Consider the following 20463-nt stretch of genomic DNA (forward strand, 5'->3'; position numbering starts at 1 on the left):
AGGTTCCAAGAATGTTCTGCAACATTTTTCACAATAGCAAAAAATGGGAACCGATTAAATGCTCATCAAAATGAGAATGGTTAAAAACATTACAGTACAACCATTTAGTACCCTATTATGCAGCCATTGAAATGGCAAAATTACCCTTATTACATTACAGGGGGGAAAGGCCATTGTAAATTAAGATTTAAAGTGTTTCAAAATTGGATCATGCCATACATATACGAATATACCGTATCATACAGAAGTCTAAAGCAGTACCACCCAATAGAAATGAGGCAAACCACATGTGGAATTCTTAAATTTTTCAGTAGCCACATTATATCCGAAATATTAGTTGAACATTTAAGCAACATTAAAAAGTATAAAGGAGATATTTTACATCCTTTTTTTGTACTACATCTTGGAAATCTGTGGTGTACCCATGGTCAGCCTTACCTCAAGCACTCAACAGTTACAGTGGTTGTCCTACTGGACAGCTTGCATCTAGAGCCTATAGAGCAGTGGTTAACAGGAGCTGTCTGGGAATGGGCTTACAGACCCTTTGCCTTCCAGGCATTGTAGAAGTTGTTTCAGTAATCATTTGTATGAAGATAAAAAAAGCATTGTGAAAAATGTTTTTTAATTTTCCTTTAAAGCCGTAATAGCAGGCCAGAAAACCCAGCTTAAATTTAAAGCTTCTTTCAAACCGCTGGTGCTCCTTCCCAGGGGGCTTTGAGGATGGGAACCTTCTTCCTCCCTCTGCCCCCATGCCTTGGTGTCCAATTGCTCAGGTAGTTCTGTATCTAATTCTTACTTTTCTCTTTCACTAAGTCACCTTATGACTAATACCCCTGCAGGATGGCAGGGGAGGGTCAGGAGAAAAGGCAACACAACTGAAGGGGAAAATAAGCTAATGAATAGCTGCCAAGCACATTCAGTGTGCCAGACACTGTGCTAGGCAGGCATTATTTTTATATATATACAATGATTTTTATTTTTTCATTATAGGTGGTTTACAGTGTTCTGTCAATTTTCTACTATACAGCATGGTGATGCAGTTACACATACAAGTATATAATCTTTTTTCTCACATTATCATGCTCCAACATAAGTGACTAGACATAGCTCCCAGTGCTACACAGCAGGATCACATTGCATATCCATTCCAAAGGCAATAGTCTGCATCTATTAACCCCAAGCTGGACTTGGAGAATAGACTTATTGTTGCCAAGGAGGAGGGGGAGGGAGTAGGCTAGCACTTTACATATATCAGATCACATAATCCTCCTGTGACCTTAAATCAGGTACCATGCCTATTTTTCAGATTAGGAAGACAAGGCTCAGGAGTTCCCATTGTGGCTCAGTGGTTAATGAATCCGACTAGGAACCATGAGGTTTCAGGTTCCACCTCTGGCCTCACTCAGTGGGTTAAGGATCCGGTATTGCCATGAGCTGTGGGTATAGGTCGCAGACACAGCTCAGATCTGGCATTGCTGTGGCATAGGCCAGCAGCTACAGCTCTGATTAGACCCCTAGCCTGGGAACCTCCATATGCCACGGGTGCAGCCCTAAAAAGACAAAAAGACAAAAAATAAAGAAAGAAAGAAAGGCTCAGAAAGTATCTGCTCCAAGGCATCAAAGCTGAGAATGTATAACCACACTACCCTGGACAGTCCACAGCAAGGTCATACCCACAGAGATCAGTACTGCCCATACCAAAGCTATGATTTCATCTTTATTTAAAAAAAAAAAAATCACACTATATTTCTTAGAGAACAGCAAATCTCAGGCACCTTTTATTTGCAAGAATCCCAGAGCCTGCTATTTCTCCTCTGAGCTTATACAAGGGTCTAGAGACTCTACAGAAGTAGAGCAGAGGACTATAGATCCTCAAATGTAAATTTCTCCACTTAGACAAACCACTGTCACCCCAAACTTCACATGTTCAAAATCAAGCATTATCGTAGCCCCATCTCAACTAATTTCTGTCCATCATCAGGCTGGAAACTTCAAGATCATATGTGACTCTTCTTCCCCTTCCTGCATAATCAAACATTTCAGTTCTAGGCTCAGTTATCCCTAGCAACTATGAAAAAACAATAGTAAGCACACCTCACACCCACATCTTCATTTCTAAATACGATTCTTCAATAAAAGGAAACCAACAGGCAGCTGCCAAGAACAAAGGCCTCATCTCCTGATACCTGGAAAACAAATGCAGTGTTGCCTCACAAATTGACTGCTTCTCTGAGGTGCCCACCAGTGTATTTGGGGAGAAGCTTTGAGAACAAGTTGAGGAGTAACTGTCCTTCTATGAGATTGAAGAAATACCACCAAAGAATCTTGATGTCATGAAGGAGGAAACAGTTCAGGCAGAGGAAGCAGCTGCTGAGATTACTAGGGAGCTGGAGAAACAGGAGGAGAAACGCCTGAAGAAGGAAAAAGCTGAAACTGCCCTGGCATTTTCAGAAAACAGCAGTAGTACTCCGGAGGAGTGTGAAAAGACAAGGGTAAGACCCAAGAACAATTAGAAGAAAAAGCAGAAGCCCCAGGAGGCTCCTTGGGAGAATGGAATGAAGGCCCATCTGCCTCCTCCAAACCCAAGAAAAAGAAATCTTTCTCAAAGGAGGAGCTGTTAATAGTGATTTTGAAGAAAGAGCTTGCCAGTAGAAGTCTTCCCAAGAGGAAGAAATCTTTGCCCAAAGAGCAACCAGTGAGTGACCCAGAAGAGTCAGAAAACAAGAGAATTCCCAAGAAAAAGAGGAAATTATCTTCCAAGGAGGAGCCACTCAGCAGTGGACCTGAAGAGGCTGCTGTCAATAAGAGCTGTGGCTCCAAGAAAAAGAAAAAACTCTAAAAGCTATCCCAGCAGACTTAGAAATGGACATTTCTCTAGTGGGGCATAACTCGCAGAGCTATTTCTCAACCCACCCCCTATATCCCAATAAAAATAAAAACAAATTCACCAGTTGGGGGGAAAAAAAGGAAACCAACAGACTAACAGACACCTTAAGCAGAGGATCAAAGTGATACCCTCAGTGCCGAGACATATGATATCACATATCTCCAAAGATGGTGCACTGAGGAAGCCACGTCACTTCTGATGTGTTCTTGCCAAGATTCACCACTTCCATGGAAAACATCAGACAAACCCATATTGAGGTTCATCATACAAAATAAATAATCAATACTATCAAAGTGCCAAAGTCGAAAGCAGAAACCAAGGAACTGTCACCAATCAGAGGAGACGAGGGAGCTATGATGCTAAACGGGATCCAGCTCCAGAAAAAGGTCAGTAGTGGAAAAGCTGGTGAAATTCCTATCAGGCTTGTAGAAAGTTAATAGTATTGTATGAATGCTCATTTCCTGGTTTCAATGACTGCACTATATTATGGAGTGTTAACATCATGGGAATATTGGCATATACACACAGGAACTCTGTTTTTGCAACTTTTCCATAAACCTAAGATTTTCATAAGAGCTTTAAGATACTACTGTGGTTACTACCCCCAAATATGTCTAGCTCACCCCTGTCCACACTTAAACTCACTTTATTGTCTCCCGCTGACAGTTCCCTTCTCAGTCTCCATGTGTATTCAAATCCTGTTCATTCTTCAAGGGCCCATTTACGGCCCACCAGCCACCTGACCAATGCGTCTACAGAATGCTTATCGCTATGAGTATGTGCTCTCATGGCACATGGGCTATGCTGGATTGAAGTTAGCTTTCTGTACTTAGGTTTTATCACCCAATGATGATGCAAATGTACCTTGTAGACAAGTACAGAAGGGCACACATGCTCCACTCACTTTAAAATGGGCTGCTTTTTAATGGGGTTTCTGGGGAGCTACTGAATTAGGAAAGATGTCTACTGTTATTTCAAACCCTTATTGGTTTACCTTGACAATTCCTACGGATAGCAACAAATAGTTAGGGAAATACTTAGGGATAGCAGTATTTGGAGTTATGTATTGTAATCAGTACAGTTTAGAGCTGACTCTTAGCAGAGAAAATGAAAGTATTAAAACACGTACATGCACACCTCAGAACTTAGAAGGTCATTCAGTTTCTACTCCGAGGTGCCTTACCTCTGACAGCAAGAGAATGCCATCTTCCTGTGGAACAAAATAGGCTCAATAATTTACTGAGACTCCCACCAGGCCTGGCAATGTCAGAAAGTCTTCTAATGGGCGACTATCCTGCAGCTAATAAAATGAAATATTTGGAGTACACTAACCAAAAGGAAATAAGAAGAAACGAGCGTTTGCAAGCTTTCCCATGAGGCCCAAGTGGAGAGAACTGGTGTCCTCAAACAGTCATAAAGAAGTTCGCACCTAGCTGGACTGCAGGGGGCTTTAAGGAGTGGCAGGGACAAGCTGTCAGATAAGCAGCTACTGGGTGAAAGGCAGAGCACTCCACACACACTGGAGTCTCCCCCAAGTGTCTGATACAGCCTCTGCTCTCCAGGATCTCAGCCTGACTGGGGAGAGATGATGTGGCATAAAAACTACCAACAAGCGGGATGAGGGCAAGCTTGATCTGTGCATACAGGTAACATGCAGGCCAAGAACATGCCCTGTGAATCGGTTAACAATATGCATGCAAACTTGGGAACTCTGACAGTCACCAGCAAAGCCAAGAAGAACCCTGTGGTTTTGCAGGCCCTGCTGAGCAAGTGGAGCAGAGGGGACTGGGAGCTTGGGACAGGAGGGAAGGCAACAGGCAAGGAAGAGAACGTGGCTGGAAAGGAAGGCAGGCGTGTGGCACACCACCCACCTCCATGCTGCCCCCCAGTCTCCGGGGACCCTGAAGGGGTCAAAAGTCCTTGAGCTTCTCAGTGCCCACCTGGCCAAGCCACCATGACCCTGCGTTCATCTGGGTTCCAGCATCAGATCCTGAGATAAGGATTCCTATTCAGAGGATCTAATAGATAGTGCTCCCAGGAAAAGGGAGCAGAGAAGTAAAATAGGGAAGGCAAGAAGCCTCACAGGGGTGTGATACTCAGCAAAGCCACAAGCAGAAGCACTTCCACTCAGCCCGCAGAGAAGCCCTGTAAACAGTGTGGGCCGCACCAGAATGCTGTCCCACTCCCAAGTTGGGGGGACTGGAAGCTACAGCTGTCCAACTCCCACTGGTTAAATGACCGTCTCCCTGGCTCTAAGGACCTGTGACAGAGATGCATGTGCTGACGACTGGGAGCCAGAAAGCAGCAGGTAGTGTGCAGGGTAGGGCAGACAGAAGGGCACTAATAGCATTTGCTTCCACTGGTAACCAGGCCCTCGCATCTCTTCCTGTGGGAACAAAGGGAACAGGAGCCTCTTGGTGCCTTCCAGGCTGATACTTGGGAGAAGCCTGCATTACCTGATGCGCAGGTAAGGGACAGTTAGAGAACACCAGCCCAAAAGCATGAGTTCTATTTTCCAATGGGTTTGCCCCAAAAGGTGCCCTTCCTAAAGGACCCTGTGCCCAAAGCCACCACTGACACATACAGGGTGTGTCCACTAGCAACATCACCTCCTATCAGCACTCAAAAATCCACTGCTCAGACACCTACCAACTAAAAACCAAGCAGGAGAAAGGGATTATGTGAAGGTAGTGGTTTTAGTCTTGTGATTTCCCAGTCACCCTGCTGGCCAGAACCAAAGCAGCACAGTGAAAATCTCATTACTTGAAAGAGCCGTTTTTATTTTTTCCACCCAGAATAACCCTTCTATAGAGATAGATTATATTATTCCACCTGAAAGAGAGGTTATATATTCCCTATCTATGGAATGATTGGCCAACAGAGACCTGCTGTGTAACACAGAGAACTCTACCCAATATTCTGCAATAATCTAGGTGGGAAAAGAATCTGAAAGAGAATGGATACATGTATATATATGACTGAATCACTTTGTTGCAGAGCAGAACTTATCATAACCATGTAAATCAACTATACATCAGTAAAACTTAAAGTTTTTAAAAATCAGACTATCTTCTGCAATTATCACAACTCAAATCATACTTGCTGTGCTTGCCCATGTTTGGGCATCTTCCTGAGACCTGGGCTAATTTGGTTCATACAATACTGTGTTTTCCCGTAGGCTGGAAACAAAGTTCTAACACTCACCACATAGGTGCCACCTGTGACGCCCAGCGTCAGCTCTCCTTTTCTGTAGAGGCGGATGAGGTTGACTCACCTTGACATCACCCTCAAAGCACCTGGCACTGATCTGAGTCTCTTTTCCCATTGAGAAAAACCTCAGTGCAAAGAAAGCAATTTCTCAAAGGCAAGGTGTTGAGTCTTCTGAACACATGAGTGCCTTTGTGATGGGAAGTGCCCTTTGCCAATGACTAAAATCAACTCCAAATATATATATGGGCCTCCAGTTGAAAAGAACAAAGAGAAGAGCAAGAAAACAGTAACCTGGAAGAAGGGGAAAAAAGAAAAGTTTTTTCTTGAGTAACTGGAAATAGACTTAATATATTAAGTTCTTACCTGAAACTATACTACTTGCAGGCTAATTTATACACTTAAATAAGTGTCTCATTCCAATAACATCTTCCTGCCATGTCACTCAAGCAACAGATACAATCAATAAAGGGCTTTAAAATTTCCATCCCACTCATAAAGGCTGTTGGCATAATATTTCATTATTTCCATCATGCATAATACATTAAAGTGCATGCCTGGATCTAGTGTTCATCACATTAGAAAAGCCCACTGGCAGGTTAAAAATAAAAGGGAACATTGGCTATTTTGATAATATGCTAAAATGAACAAATCATCTCTCCCAAGAAACCAAGTGAATCTGAGTGGCAGGCACGATCTCTCTGTATTATTTATGATGCATATGCACACTGAGAATCCAGCCTAGCAAGTGGGACGATAGCGGTTAGAAAACAACACAACTGCTTCCCATAGTAAAACTTAAGTGTCTTCAACTCTGCCAGAAAAAGTAACAACTGTTCAAGATGCAATCTGGAAGCTACTGCGTGGGCCACCGAAAAAAAATCTCAATTTGAGATTCATAAACCTAGAACTGTTAAGAAATAGCAACCCATTAACAGAATGAAGTGCAGTCCCCAGCCCTAGAGGAAAAATTTTAAGGCTCCTTTTGGATTAAGAATGCCAAACCCTCACACCAACCAAGCTTTTTCCCTAAACATTTTGTCCACCCTCCCAAGACCTTTTCCTTCTTAAATATTTGTGTCTCTATATCCGCGTCAGGAAAAAGTATACTGGAAATTTAGCTCAGACTCCCACTAACTCATCATCCCTAATCATTTACACGCAATATACTCACTTCTGTAACTAAAAACCAAATTGTTTTCCCAGAGAGCTGTGTTTAAAAGCAACCCAATGTTCTTGTTTTTCAAAATCAGGGCTCCAATAGTCGAGGGTTATTCAATTGTTCATTAGCTACACATAATACAGAAATGAGTTATTGTCTGATAAAGGACTTTATGATTATGTTTGGTGCACCTATGCTCAGTTGAGGCTCTCATTCTACTTGGGAGTACAAATGGTATTTTCATGCACTTTAACCTAACTAAGCTTCAGCACTTTATACTCCAGATTTTTCCCTGCCTCATTGGTTTCCAGCCTCCCGTCAAGGTTCAGGACAACCCACTTCAGGAAAAGAACTGAAAGTTGACCGCCCAAGACTCCCACGGGAAACTAGGCGGGGTGCCCTTCCAAAGCCAGAAACGCCAGAGATTTCACCTGCTGGCTCAAACCTCACACCCTTTCCTCCTAGAAGCCGTCATTCATCAGGGGACCTAGATGGGGGAGGAGCACGTAGCCAAAGTTGCTGAGACTCCGCCCCCAGCCAGGTTACACCCTCTACTGCCATCTCCTGTCATCCCAACTGGGCCTTGTCCCCCTCCAAGAGGAAGAAGGGATTAGAAAATTCTTCAAATGAAAATGGGTGGCCAGTCCACAAAGCTGAAGGGCTCGCCCACGCGCAGGGCAGCTGCGAGCAGTTGCCAGGTGAGGATGCGGAAGTAGCTCTTGCTCCCCGCCCAGACCTGCTGGCCAGGGGCCTTGGTCCTTTGGATCACACACACACCCCAAGCGTACACCACGCACCCCTCTGCATGCAGAAAGGTGGGTGCGAGGCACTGTCAAATGTGTCCCGGCCACAGAGAAGATAAGCCTGCAGCCTAGGTGTCACAACAGGCAAAACTTTTTTTATTTTTTATTTTTTGAGAGGGGAGGGGTTCGTACTGAAAGGCCTCTGCCCCTCTCACACCCCCACTCCCACCCCTCACCCCGCGCCAAGTTGAAACCCGAAGGGGTCCAGACGACTGCCGCTCCGCGGAGGGCGCTCAGGAAGCGGTGGCTGGCCTCTAACTTTAATCAAAGCAACTGCTGCGGAACCGGGGCTTCTCCGCCCGGCCGCACCTGTTCCCGACTCTTGAGGACCAAACCCCACACACATCCATTCTGACCTTGAGAGCATCGTGTAAATCCACACTCCACCCCCGCGTCAGCATTACTCCGATTCCTTCCCCGAAATGACTGAAGCCCACCAAGTGCCCCCCGCCGAGCGCCCGCTTCAAAATGCCCATCCTTGGCACAGTGAGAATGCACCTCCCCGGGAACTCCCTGGAGCATCCTCCACCCACCGCTTACCCACCCACCCCAGCCGCCGCGCCTCTCACACCAGGTTGGGTCCCCCCTCTCCCCACTCCCAAATGTAGGAACACCCCCCAAGTTGAGGGATCCCCCTTAATGGCACGCGAGGGTCGCCCTTGGGAGCCCACGATGCAGAGCCCCGATGTGGGGTCCACGAGCAGGGGAGCACCGTGGGGGGCTGTGCTAGTGCCGGAGGCTCCGAACTGGTGGGGTCGCTCCTAAGGTATCGGGACCTCGACCGGACTGAGCTGGGGCGAGAACAGCAACCGCACCGAGTCAGGGAGCCTGCCAGGGGTGGGAGCCGCGGGCGGTCAGCGCGGGGCGCTCCCGGAACAGCCAAACTTTCTCTGCCTCCCGAAGTTCGGGGCGCGGAGGCGGCGGCGAGGGGGCAGGCTGAGAGGCGTCCACCGCCGCCCCTACCCGCCGAGCCGCAGGAGAAGGCGCCCCCGAGGACCGCCCTCCCCTCAGCCCTCACCTGTGCCCCGGGCCCGAGGCGGCCCGCACTCACCTGGCTGTAGAGCTCACTGACCGACATGACCCCGCAGGCCGGGCCGGGCCCGGGCTCGAGCTCGGTGCCTGGCGGGCTGCCCTCGCTCGTGCCCCAATGGGGGGCGGGTCCGGCTCTTCGCGGCCCCAGCGGCTCTCAGTCCATGGCCGGCCCTCCTGGCGCCATCTTCCTGGGCTGTTCGAGAGTTTCTCGGTTCTTTCCCCTTTTCTCCAACCTGCCCCGCCGGCTTCCTGGAGGCGCCGCAGCCGGCTCGCTCTCTGCCGGCGCGACCTTTACTCCCGCGGCAGTGGCGGCGCAGCGGCGGCCGGGCAGGAGTGGCGACCGGGCGGGCGGGGGAGGAGGCCGCGCAGCGCCGCTCCCGGCTCAGGTATGGGAGGCGGCGCGGGCGAGGGGGGCGGCCGAGAAGGGAGAGGGCGGGCGCGCGTCCGAGCGGGCGGCGGACGCACTGCCGCCGCCGCCTTTGAGCCCTGCCCGGGCCGAACCCGCCGCGCCCTCTCGCGCCCCCGCCGCAGAGGGGTCCTCCTGGCCGGGGGCGGGGCCGCGCAAGGAGCCGGCGCCGACTGCCCCCTGCTGGACGCCCGGCGCGCTCCGGACAGGTGCGCTCCGGGTCCGGGCACCTGCGGTGGGCGGGGATCCGGTGCAGATCAGAAAAAAAAGAGGTGGAAGTATCCGAGAAGGGAGAAGAGGAATAAAAAGGAGAAATGCTTGCAGCTGAAAGACTCCATACATTTTCCTCTGGATTTACGGGGCTACATTCAATACCTGCATCATTAAAAATCGTTATGTCGTAGATTAGGGTGATTTGGATATACCAAAGATTGTCTCCGCCAAACTGAGCTGCCTGCGCTGAAATCCTGATCGGAAAGGTGGGAGCTGAAGTCTTCTCCACTTTGACAGTTTCACCCACAGCTTGCGGCTAGGCTCCCTACCCCCATCAGAAAATTGTTTGCTTTTCTGGGAAGTCTCACATTTTCTCCGCTCTCTCTCACACGCACTCTCAGTCCCTCTGCCGCTGCCTACCTGATTTACTTTTGTCGGTTCTGCCAGTGACATTGGCAGCGCCACTCCCTCTTCTGCTTGCAACATAAAGTAGAAATTTCAGCCAAAGAGGAAATTAATTGGCAGGAGGCAGTAAAGGGAGCGCAGGAGCTGTAGGAAGAAACATTTGGTCTTTTGAGGTGGCATTTGTACCTGAATGAGTGATGGCCCCTGAGAGTGGCTCTCAACCAAAGCATCCATCTATGTCGCTGGAACAATTGTTCTAGAGCCCCGCTCCCTGAAAGGTGATTCTTAAACTCATCCCATTTAAGACCCTCCCACTTGGAAGACAGGATCTCCATTTAATCCACCTGCAGCCCTTCTCGACTATGCTTCCTCAGTAAGAATCACCTGAGGAGCTTTAAAGCCCTTCCAAGGAAGGGGTTCCCCACCCTGAGGAACTCGGATTCATTGAAGGGTGAGACCCAAGCATCTGAAGTTTTAAGTTCCTCCATAATTCTAAAGGATTTTATTTCCAGGGTTGATAAAGGAAGTGAACAAAGCTTGGGCAACTCTTCTTGGATCTGAAAGGAAGCTCTTCATAACATTGGGAAGAACAAAAAGGAAATGATTCCATCATTTCTCTCTCCCTCAAAAATCTGTCTACATAGTTTCCTTCCCCTTATTCCTTCCCCGTATCCTGATAGTTATGAAAGTGTGACAGCCCCACCCCACCCCGCCCCACCACCCAGGACCATCAGCATCACCTGGGAACTTTTTAGAAATACAACATATGGGGCCTCATCACAGACCTTCCCATCAGAAAGGCGGGGTGTGGGGCTTGGCATCCTGTGTCCTCACCCCTGCCACAGATTCTTTCCTCTCGGGCTAGGAAGGCCCAATCCCCACCTTTGCTCCATATGTCCTTGCCTGCTCCACCACCATGCTCCATCCGTGGTCCCATCTCTCCACTAGCTCTTGACTTTTCCTCTGTTCTCCTTTTCTACTAAAGTTCTTGAAGTGGTAGTTTCTACTGCTGGCTCCACTTACCCACACCCAGTCCCTCTGTAATTCACTGTTTTTCAACATTTTCTGCATGAGAATCACTTTTACGAAAGCAAATGCTTGGCTCCCACTCCCAGAAATTCTGATTTAACTTGTCTTGGATGCTGCCTGGGCAAAGGGGTTTTTAAGAGTTCCTAAATGATTCTAATGACAGCCAAGGTGAAGAGCTGCTGCTTTAATACCCTCCAAAATGGTTTCCTCTCAGCTCCATCCTATTGAAATTGCCATCTCCCTCTGAAGCACGGGCTGGTAACTGGTTCTCCCCATGTTGTTAAACCACCTCCTCCCCTAGCCTCTGTCGTTCTTCTTCTCTTGTTTTCCCAGCCTCACTAACCACACCTTCTGCTTTCTCTTCCTGGTTCCTGAATAAAGCTGTGGCCCATTTCCCAGATCTCACATTTCTTCTCAGGCACACCCCCATTTCATCTCTTACTGCAATATTAACTCTCAAATCCAATTCTAACCTTTAGACCCACTTTTCCACCTGCCAGATAGGCAATGCTAGCAATCCTGCCAGGCCCTTGGACCAACCTGAGGTTCATGTCACCCTCCTTTCTCCCCACCCCCAACCCAGTTCCAACTTTCTGGCTTCCATCATACCTGGCACAAATCAAAAGCTGAATTCATGCTGACTGAACTGAATCACATCCCTGAGGAGAATACTATTCTTGGCCAGAGCTTTGTGGATTTCTAATCCCCAAATCAGATATGGGCTTTCCCTCCTTTGAATAATAATAAAGACATTTGAAAACTTACTTTGTGCCAGGAAACTTGCCAAGTCCTTTGCTTTTGTGATCTTGTCTCAGAGCAACGCTATAAAGGAGGTCCATACATTAATTCTGTTTCACAGATGAGCAAAGTGAGGCTGGGGGTGGGGGGGGAGTGGGGATGGAAGAGACATTCTAGGTCAGAGAGCCAGTATTCAACCCAACTCTATCTCACTCTAAAGTCTAAGCATGTGCCGGGGTATCAGGATGAAGGGGACGCCAGGGGATGCTAATCCAGTTGATCCACTGTGGACCATGAGTCTTCATGGTTAGTAAGTACCCCAGGTGGTATAAGGCTCATACTTTTCACTGCTCTGTGCTCCATGCCTTCTCAAAGTAAAGAGAAGATATCCACTGGGAGTTCTTTGGTCTTCCTCCTGACAGGTGGGGTTTCCATCACATACTAAGGGGAAGAACTTTGAACTTCCAGAGCACTCACCTTCACCTCTCTTGAGAACGTCCCCTTTACCACACCCTGTATTATGTGTGTCCTAATATCTCTTGCTCCCCTCACCTCTAGGCTCTAAGGACTTTGAAGGCAGGAACCATACCTGACCCCTATTTGTACCCTCTGTACTTTCTAGCACAATGCCTTGCACAAAATAGAACTCAAAAAATTGTAGGTGAATTGTGCATGGGCAGGACCTAGTTATTTTCTTCTAACAAATAAAATATAGCAAAGGTGATAGGAGATCACACCCATGATTAAGTTATAAGACTGTGCCCTTTGTCTTGCTTGAATTCTCTTACATGCTTGCTCTGGTGAAGCAAGCTGTCATATCCCTGAGCCGCCCTTCAGAGAGACCCCTGTGGTAAGTAAGGGTGGCCTCAGACCAACAACCCTCAACAATTTGAATTCTCCCAATAGTGAAGTTAGTAAGACTGGAAGCAGATTCTGGACTAGTCAAGCCTTCAGACTCAACTTGAAGACCATAGCCCCAAATGACAGTTTGACTGCAGCCACATAATACACCCTAAAGCAGAGGATCCAGAAAAGCTGCATCTTTTTTTTTTTTTTAAACAGTCACACCTGTGGCAAATGGAATTTCCCAGACCAGGGGTGGAATTGGAGTTGCAGCTGCAGCCTATGCCACAGCCATGACAACACCAGATCTGAGCTTCATCTGCCACCTATGCTTGAGGCAACACCAGATTCTTAATCCACTGAGCGAGGCCAGGGATGGAACCCACATTCTCACAGAGACAACATCAGGTCCTTAACCTACTGAGCCACTGTGGGAACTCCAAGAAAAGCTGGGTCTTAATTGGACTGTAAGACAATAAAGTCTGTGACCCATAGAAACTGTGAGCTAATACATGTGTGTTGTTTGAAGCCACTAAGTTTTGGAGTAATTTGTTATGCAGCAATAGATGACTAATATAATTACCTACCAAAAAAATGTACTGTGATGATTGGCTCACTGATAAGAACTCCATCCTAGCAATTTCTCTCCTCCTCTTCGCAGTAGATTGGTTTCCCAAATGCTCCTAAGGCTGCATCTTCAAACTGGGTTTTGTGGCCCCTAGAGTATGCCAAGACTTTTTCAAGTTGTTAGTCTGTAGTTTGTTTTAAGAAAATTGACTTGCACATCCTAAATCTCCAAATCTACTGGCAAATCTAAACACTACTTTGCCAAACAAACAAACAAACAGGCCTACAGTTGGAGACTCATTCTCAGATGGCCCTTCAGTCTTGTTACCTCACTTTGCAGAAGAAGGTGCCTTCTCAAACCCTCCTGAATAGGAGGATGATGCTTTCCTTGGGAAGCAAAAGCAAAACAAACAAAAAGACAGAGATTCTGGTGTTGAGAGTGAGTGACTCTGATGAAGGGGCCACACATTCTGTGCAGATCAGGTAGTTTTCAATTCTGTTATCAACACAGTGAAGGAGGACCTAAGCCAGTGGTCAGCTGACACTTTATTAAGAATAATCTTTAGGAGTTCCCGTCGTGGCGCAGTGGTTAACGAATCCGACTGGGAACCATGTGGTTGCAGGTTCGGTCCCTGCCCTTGCTCAGTGGGTTAACGATCCGGCGTTGCCGTGAGCTGTGGTGTAGGTTGCAGACGCGGCTCGGATCCCACGTTGCTGTGGCTCTGGTGTAGGCCGGTGGCTACAGCTCCGATTCGACCCCTAGCCTGGGAACCTTCATATGCCACAGGAGTGGCCCAAGAAATAGCAAAAAGCCAAAAAAAAAAAAAAAGAATAATCTTTAGGTGGATTACCATGTGATTCTTGGAAATTTAGAAGGAATTCAAAGATTTGAGGGACACTGTTATAACAAAACTTCCTTTGCCGTCTGGTTTCTTTTTGGCTGTGATATGCAGAAGTTCCTAAGCCAGGGGTCAAACCATGCCACAGCAGTGACCTGAGCCACAGCAATGACAATACCAGATCATTAATCTGCTAGGCCAGCCAGGGAACTACCCCATCTATTCATTTGTGTAAGCAAATAAATGTCCATAACTTATGTCTCTAACAACAATAAGAATATATTTTTGAAACTCTGTAATAGTACCATTTGTGCTAATTCATTTCAGAATAATTTTAATACTTGACTATTGGAAAATTTTTAAATATATTAATTTATATACATATTTTTGTTATAGCTAAGTCTTATGGGGTGGTTATTAAAATTTTATAGCATAAAAATATATGATAAAATTCTGCTGGGAAAATGGAATGGAATTTTAGTTTCAAGGAAAAAAATGAATCAAATAACTGGTTTGTGGGAGTTCTGCTGTGGCACTGTGGAAACAGATCTAACTGGAATGCATGAGGACATGTGTTCGATCCCTGGCCTCACTCAGTGGGTTAAAGATCCAGCATTGCGGAGTTCCCGTCGTGGCGCAGTGGTTAACGAATCCGACTAGGAACCATGAGGTTGCGGGTTCGGTCCCTGCCCTTGCTCAGTGGGTTAATGATCCGGCGTTGCCGTGAGCTGTGGTGTAGGCTGCAGACGCGGCTCGGATCCCGCGTTGCTGTGGCTCTGGTGTAGGCCGGTGGCTACAGCTCCGATTCGACCCCTAGCCTGGGAACCTCCATATGCCGCGGAAGTGGCCCAAGAGATAGCAACAACAACAACAACAACAAACAACAACAACAAAAGACAAAAAGACAAAAAAAAAAAAAAAAAGATCCAGCATTGCCCTAAGCGGAGGTGTAGGTCAAAGACGTGGCTTGGATCCTGAGTTGCTGTGGCTGCAGTATAGGCCAGCAGCTGTAGCTCCAATTTGACCCCTAGCCTGGGAGTTCCCATATGCCACAGGTGTGGCCCTAAAAATACAATAAACAAAAAAAAGCGATATAACAGTTTTATTTTAAGCTGATAATACCTACGCTATGCCAGAAATTACATCTTTTCCAACTCCTTCAACTTCTAAAATATTAGTTATTAACACAAAAATGTGTGGAGACATACATGGTTTTTCCAAATTCCTTTAGAGCGTTTGAGAGTAAGAAAGTCTGAAGCCCAGAGACCAAAGGGCAGCCACTTCCATGACCTTCCACATTAGGTCTTTATTAGGAATTCAGGATTTAAAATAGTATTAAGAGCCTGACAGTGTGGAACCTCTTCAGTTTAGTCAGTGGTCAGATTCTCTCTTAGGGCAAAGCAGAATTATTTTTCACCTGTTCTGAGTTAGCACTCAGCCTTGAGGGTTTAAGTCTTGACTTCCGTCACTGTTTGTAAGGGAGAGATAGTAACACAGACCCCAGCCTGAATTTACCCACAGCCACTGCTCCACGGCTTGGGTGAGAAAAGACCCTGGGCATTAAGGAATGGTAAAAGCTGGGAGCCCCAGCAAGGGAGATCTGGACATCCTAACTATTTCCCAACACTTGAAAATATGTCATGTGGAGTTCCCATTGTGGCTCAGTGGGTTAAGGACCTGACGTGGTCTCTGTGAGGATGCGGGTTTGATCCTGCGGGCATTGCCAAAAGCTGCAGCATAGGTCAACAGATGTGTCTCAGATTAGGTGTTGCCCTGGCTGTGGCATAAGCCTCAACTGCAGCTCTCATTCAGCCCCTACCCCGGGAACTTCTATGTACCACAGGTTTGGCTATAAAGAGAAAAATAGTGAAAGGGAGATTAGGCTGTTTTTGCTTAATGGAGGCCAAACCACCGGGAAGACGTCTCAGGGTGACGGATATTGCACAACCACGAAAAATAAGTCAACCTCTAATAAAAACTGTTGAGGAGAGGCATCTTGCGAAAAAGTGAGCTTGCTGCCCCTGGGGGAATTCCAGGAGAGGCTGGATTATCACTGTCAAGGATGCTGTAGATTCTTCCACTGGGCAGGAGGGTGGACTGCACCACCACTGGGAGTCAGTGGTTGTGCCCTGACAGCTGCCCTCCATACACCTGCCTCATGACACCAAAGAAGGTTTAGAGCTGTTGTCACAAATGCTGTGTTGATAACCTCAAGAGGAAAAAGCAAACAACAAAACAAAAACAAAAAAAAAACAACCATCTCAAAGCTTGCTCTCCTGGGAAAATTTGATATCAATGCTTTACAACTCAGGGACACCATAAGTCCTGTGTTCCCTCTGGGGATTTCATTTAAAGCTTGACTTTAATCCTAAATGGAATGAAAGCCTTTGCTTCCTACTAGGCATCCTGACTCTGTTGAAAAAGGGTTGGATTCCTTTCTTGGGGGAAGAAGGAAAGAAAAGAGAGTTTACACTTTGCCAGAACCTCCAAAACTTCTCGTCATAGAAGCTGTTCCACGACCTGAGGGCTACTGAGTAGATAATTATACTAACCCTCCCAAGATAGACTGGCCAAGCTGTGGTCAGCACTCTCCACTCAAAAAGTAGAGAGGTTAAAATGGGGCGGTGTGGGAGTTCCTGTGGTGGCGCAGTGGTTAACGAATCTGACTGGGAACCATGAGGTTGCAGGTTCGATCCCTGCCCTTTCTCAGTGGGTTAACGATCCAGCGTTGCCGTGAGCTGTGGTGTAGGTCGCAGACACAGCTCGGATCCTGCGCTGCTGTGGCTCTGGTGTAGGCCAGTGGCTGTAGCTGCGATTCGACCCCTAGCCTGGGAACCTCCATATGCTGCAGGAGTGGTCCAAGAAAAGGCAAAAAAAGACAAAAAAAAAAAAAAAATGGGGTGGTGTGGACCTGAGTAAACGCAATGTAACCGCCCACCTGCCCACAGTCTATCAATCCCCCTAAAGTAACCCTGAGCCTCTGGTCCTCCAATCACTGCCCATCCCACCATCACTTGCTCTCAAGTAAGCAGCTGCAGGATTCCTTTCTGGAGGATTCCCACGGACAGAGTACAGTTTATCCCTAGCATCTCGCGCCCTCTTCTGGACACTTTTCCCAACAGCTAGTTTTACTTTTGCTTTTTTTCTCATTTTCCATATTCCATAATTTTCTGATCTTCCAAAGTCATAACTGGAAAGGCCTTAAAAAGATCACTGTCCAGCCTTCCCATTTTACGAATGAAAAAGCTGAGGCTCTGACAGAAGGCAGATGTGCCCAAAGCCACACTCTGGTTGGTGGCCGAGCTGCTCTTAGCCTAGACGTTTCTGGGAAGAACTAGGAAGTAAAGACAGGTTCACAAGCTGTGCCTGAGTAGCAGAGAATTTTACTCACAGTCTCTACCCCCTCACCTTGCTCAGAAAGCATACCTTCACCCCATATCACCCATTCATAGAACAAAGTTGAACAATTAACTACAAAACAGGAATACAAAGAGAACAGACTCTTTGTTGCTGACAGGGGTGTGGTGCCTGAAGAGGGAAGGATTGGGAGTTTGGGATTAGCAGATGCAAACTATTCTATACAGGATGGATAAACAACAAGGACCTACTGTATAGCACAAGGAAATATATTCAATATTCCGTGATAAACAACAATGGAAAAGAACATGAAAAAGAATATATATGTGTATGTATATATATATACACGTACATATATATATATGTATAACTGAACCACTTTGCTGTACAGACAGAATTATTCAAAATTAACACAATATTGTAAATCAACTATACTTTGAAAAAATTTTCTTTTACAAAAATTGAGCCATTAAGCTGAGATCTTGCTGTGGGACTCAAGTTTCTGCCTGATTCCAGGTGAGAGAGTCTCATGTTCTGGGATTAAGAGGGAATCAGAGTTAGGGGTTGGGCTGAGGATGGCTCTCAGGGCTTCTTCTAATTATCCAACCCTGGAAATTTTTTTTTTTTTTTGTCTTTTTAGGACTGCACCCACAGCATATGGAGGTTCCCAGGCTAGGGGTGCAATCGGAGCTACAGCTTCCAGCCTACACTACAGCCACAGCAATGCAGCATCCGAGCCGCGTCTGCGACCTACACTACAGCTCAAGGCAACCCATCATTCTTAACCCACGGAGCAAGGCCAGGGATCAAGTCCCCATCCTCTTGGATGCTAGTCAGGTTCGTTAACCGCTGAGCCACAATGGGAACTCCAACCCTGGAAATTAATAAAAGCCACCTGGAAAATGTTATCTGTTACCAAATCCTTTAAGGCCATCATTCTTGGGCTTGGCTACACATTGAAATCACCTGGGAATCTCTTCAAAAAGGCTGGTTCCCCTGTAGCTCATCCCGCAGTCACCAGTTGAATTGTTCTGGGTTATGGTCTTTAAACACTCCCAGGTAATTCTAAGTTGAACTGCATAACCTACCCCATATCCCACTTCGTCTATGAAGCATTCCCACAGTACATGGGTATATGTTTCTATTCTATTTCGTACCTGGGATTGACAGTATCTTTAATACACTTTGAAATACTTCAGTTCAGGCACTTACTTTGTGTTTTATTTCTGGAAGTAGCCAGATAATGTGCTATCAAGAATTTATAGAGTTCCCTGGTGGCTCAGCAAGTTAAGGAATCCAGCACTGTCACTGCTATGGCTTGGGTCCCTGCTGGGGTGCAGGTTCAATCCTTGGCCTAGGAAATTCTGCATGCCATGCATGCAACCAAAAAAAAAAAAAATTACATTCCAGGGTGGTCAGATAGTATATCAGAAGAGGCCACATTCCATACACAGCCTACAAGCCTTCCTGCTATTTACATCTCTATCGATAACCAAGTTTTGGCTAGTTAGCATACCAATGTCCAAATGAGTTGTTATTCATGAAACCAATGACTCCTTAAATAACAAGAAGGATGTTAGAAGCAGGCTCTCTTTGGAGCTCCCCTTGTGGCTCAGCAGGTTAAGGACCCCACGTTGTCTCTGAGGATTCAGGTTCAATATCCCTCACTCAGTGGGTTAAGTATCTGGCATTGCTGCAAGCCACAGCATAGGTCACAGATGTGGTTTGGAGCCAGATCCAGGGTTGCTATGGCTGTGGCTAGGCCATAGCCACAGCTCTGATTTGACCCTTGGCCCAGGAACTTCCATATGCCACAGAGGCAGCCATTTAAAAAAAAAAAAAAGGAGAAGAGGGGGAGGAGGAAGAGGAGGGAGAAAAAGAGGAAGAAGAAGAAGGAATAGGCTCTCTTTGGTGAAATTAAAGATACTCAGATTTTTCTGGTTGGCTGGAGGTATTTCTCACCCTTGCTAGGACAAGCCACTAAAACAAGCATCCCAAGTGTCCTGTAACCTGCATCACTAAAGAGGGAGCCCAAGGCTGAATCTCAATTTGGTCCTGTGTCTAGCCAATAGTTTAGAAGAATTTCTGATTATATGATGCTGACTAGAAGGCATGAAATCTTGCCTCTGAAATGTTGCAGTGAATGAATCTTTCATACTGGTGACCTGAGAGTGACCCTGCCTTCCAGGTCAAAGCCCCTAAAAGGTCACAGCTCTGGGATTTTCTCAATCTTACAAAACCAGTTGTTTGATCCTTCTCTACCTATTTGCCTATAAAGGCTTGTTTAATGAGTATCTATATATGGCAGAATTTGGACCTGAACTGCTTTCTTTATAAGCTGTAGCCACCACCTCCAGCTTCCTGGACAACTACTATTATCTACCAAAAGAAGAACCAAAGTGTGGGGTATAACCAGATTAACACAGATCATTTTCTAACTCTGAGTTTTGTATATTTCTGATTCTTTAAAAAAATATATGTGAATCTAAACATTATTTATTAAACACCCACAATGTTTCAGGAATCCTACAAAGTAAGGAGTAGTTAAATATAAATAATATAAGTTTCCATCATGGCTCAGTGGAAAGAATCTGCCTACAATCCATGAGGATGCAGGTTCTATCCCTGGCCTCATTCAGTGGGTTAAGGATCCAGTGTTGCTCTGAACTGTGGTGTAGGTTGCAGGCATGGCTCGGATCTGGTGTTGCTGTGGTTGTGGTGTAGGCCGGCACCTGCAGCTCCGATTCAACCCCTAGCCTGGGAACCTTCATGTGCTGTGGGTGCGGCCCTAAAAAGACCCAATAAATAAATAAATAAATAATGTGTGTGTGGGAGCCCAGTTGTCTACTTAGCTTTTCCACCTGTACGTCTCAGGGTACCTCCAACTTAACATACCCCAAAGTTTTGATTTTCACCCCTACACATGTTCCTCTCCATGTTGACATATGGCTTCAGCATCTATCACCAAGCTGAAA

The 20463-nt window shown here is 46.4% G+C and overlaps 1 protein-coding gene across 5 annotated transcripts in view; it reads right to left on the reverse strand.

Moving 5' to 3' along the window:
- Positions 1-10374, reverse strand: part of MYO5B (myosin VB) — a 392693-nt gene extending 382319 nt beyond the window's left edge. For 3 of the 5 annotated variants that reach the window (XM_021093027.1, XM_021093023.1, XM_021093008.1), the window contains exon 1: positions 10302-10374. In XM_021093027.1, coding sequence (XP_020948686.1) covers positions 10302-10349 — 48 coding nt within the window. In that variant the 5' untranslated portion in view covers positions 10350-10374. Of the gene's footprint in view, positions 1-9110; positions 9591-10301 lie in introns of those variants that run through there. The other 2 variants (XM_021093019.1, XM_021093028.1) reach the window with 2 other exon arrangements.

The sequence above is a fragment of the Sus scrofa genome, chromosome 1 (genome assembly GCF_000003025.6).
Source record: "Sus scrofa isolate TJ Tabasco breed Duroc chromosome 1, Sscrofa11.1, whole genome shotgun sequence".
Taxonomy (NCBI): Eukaryota; Metazoa; Chordata; class Mammalia; order Artiodactyla; family Suidae; genus Sus; species Sus scrofa.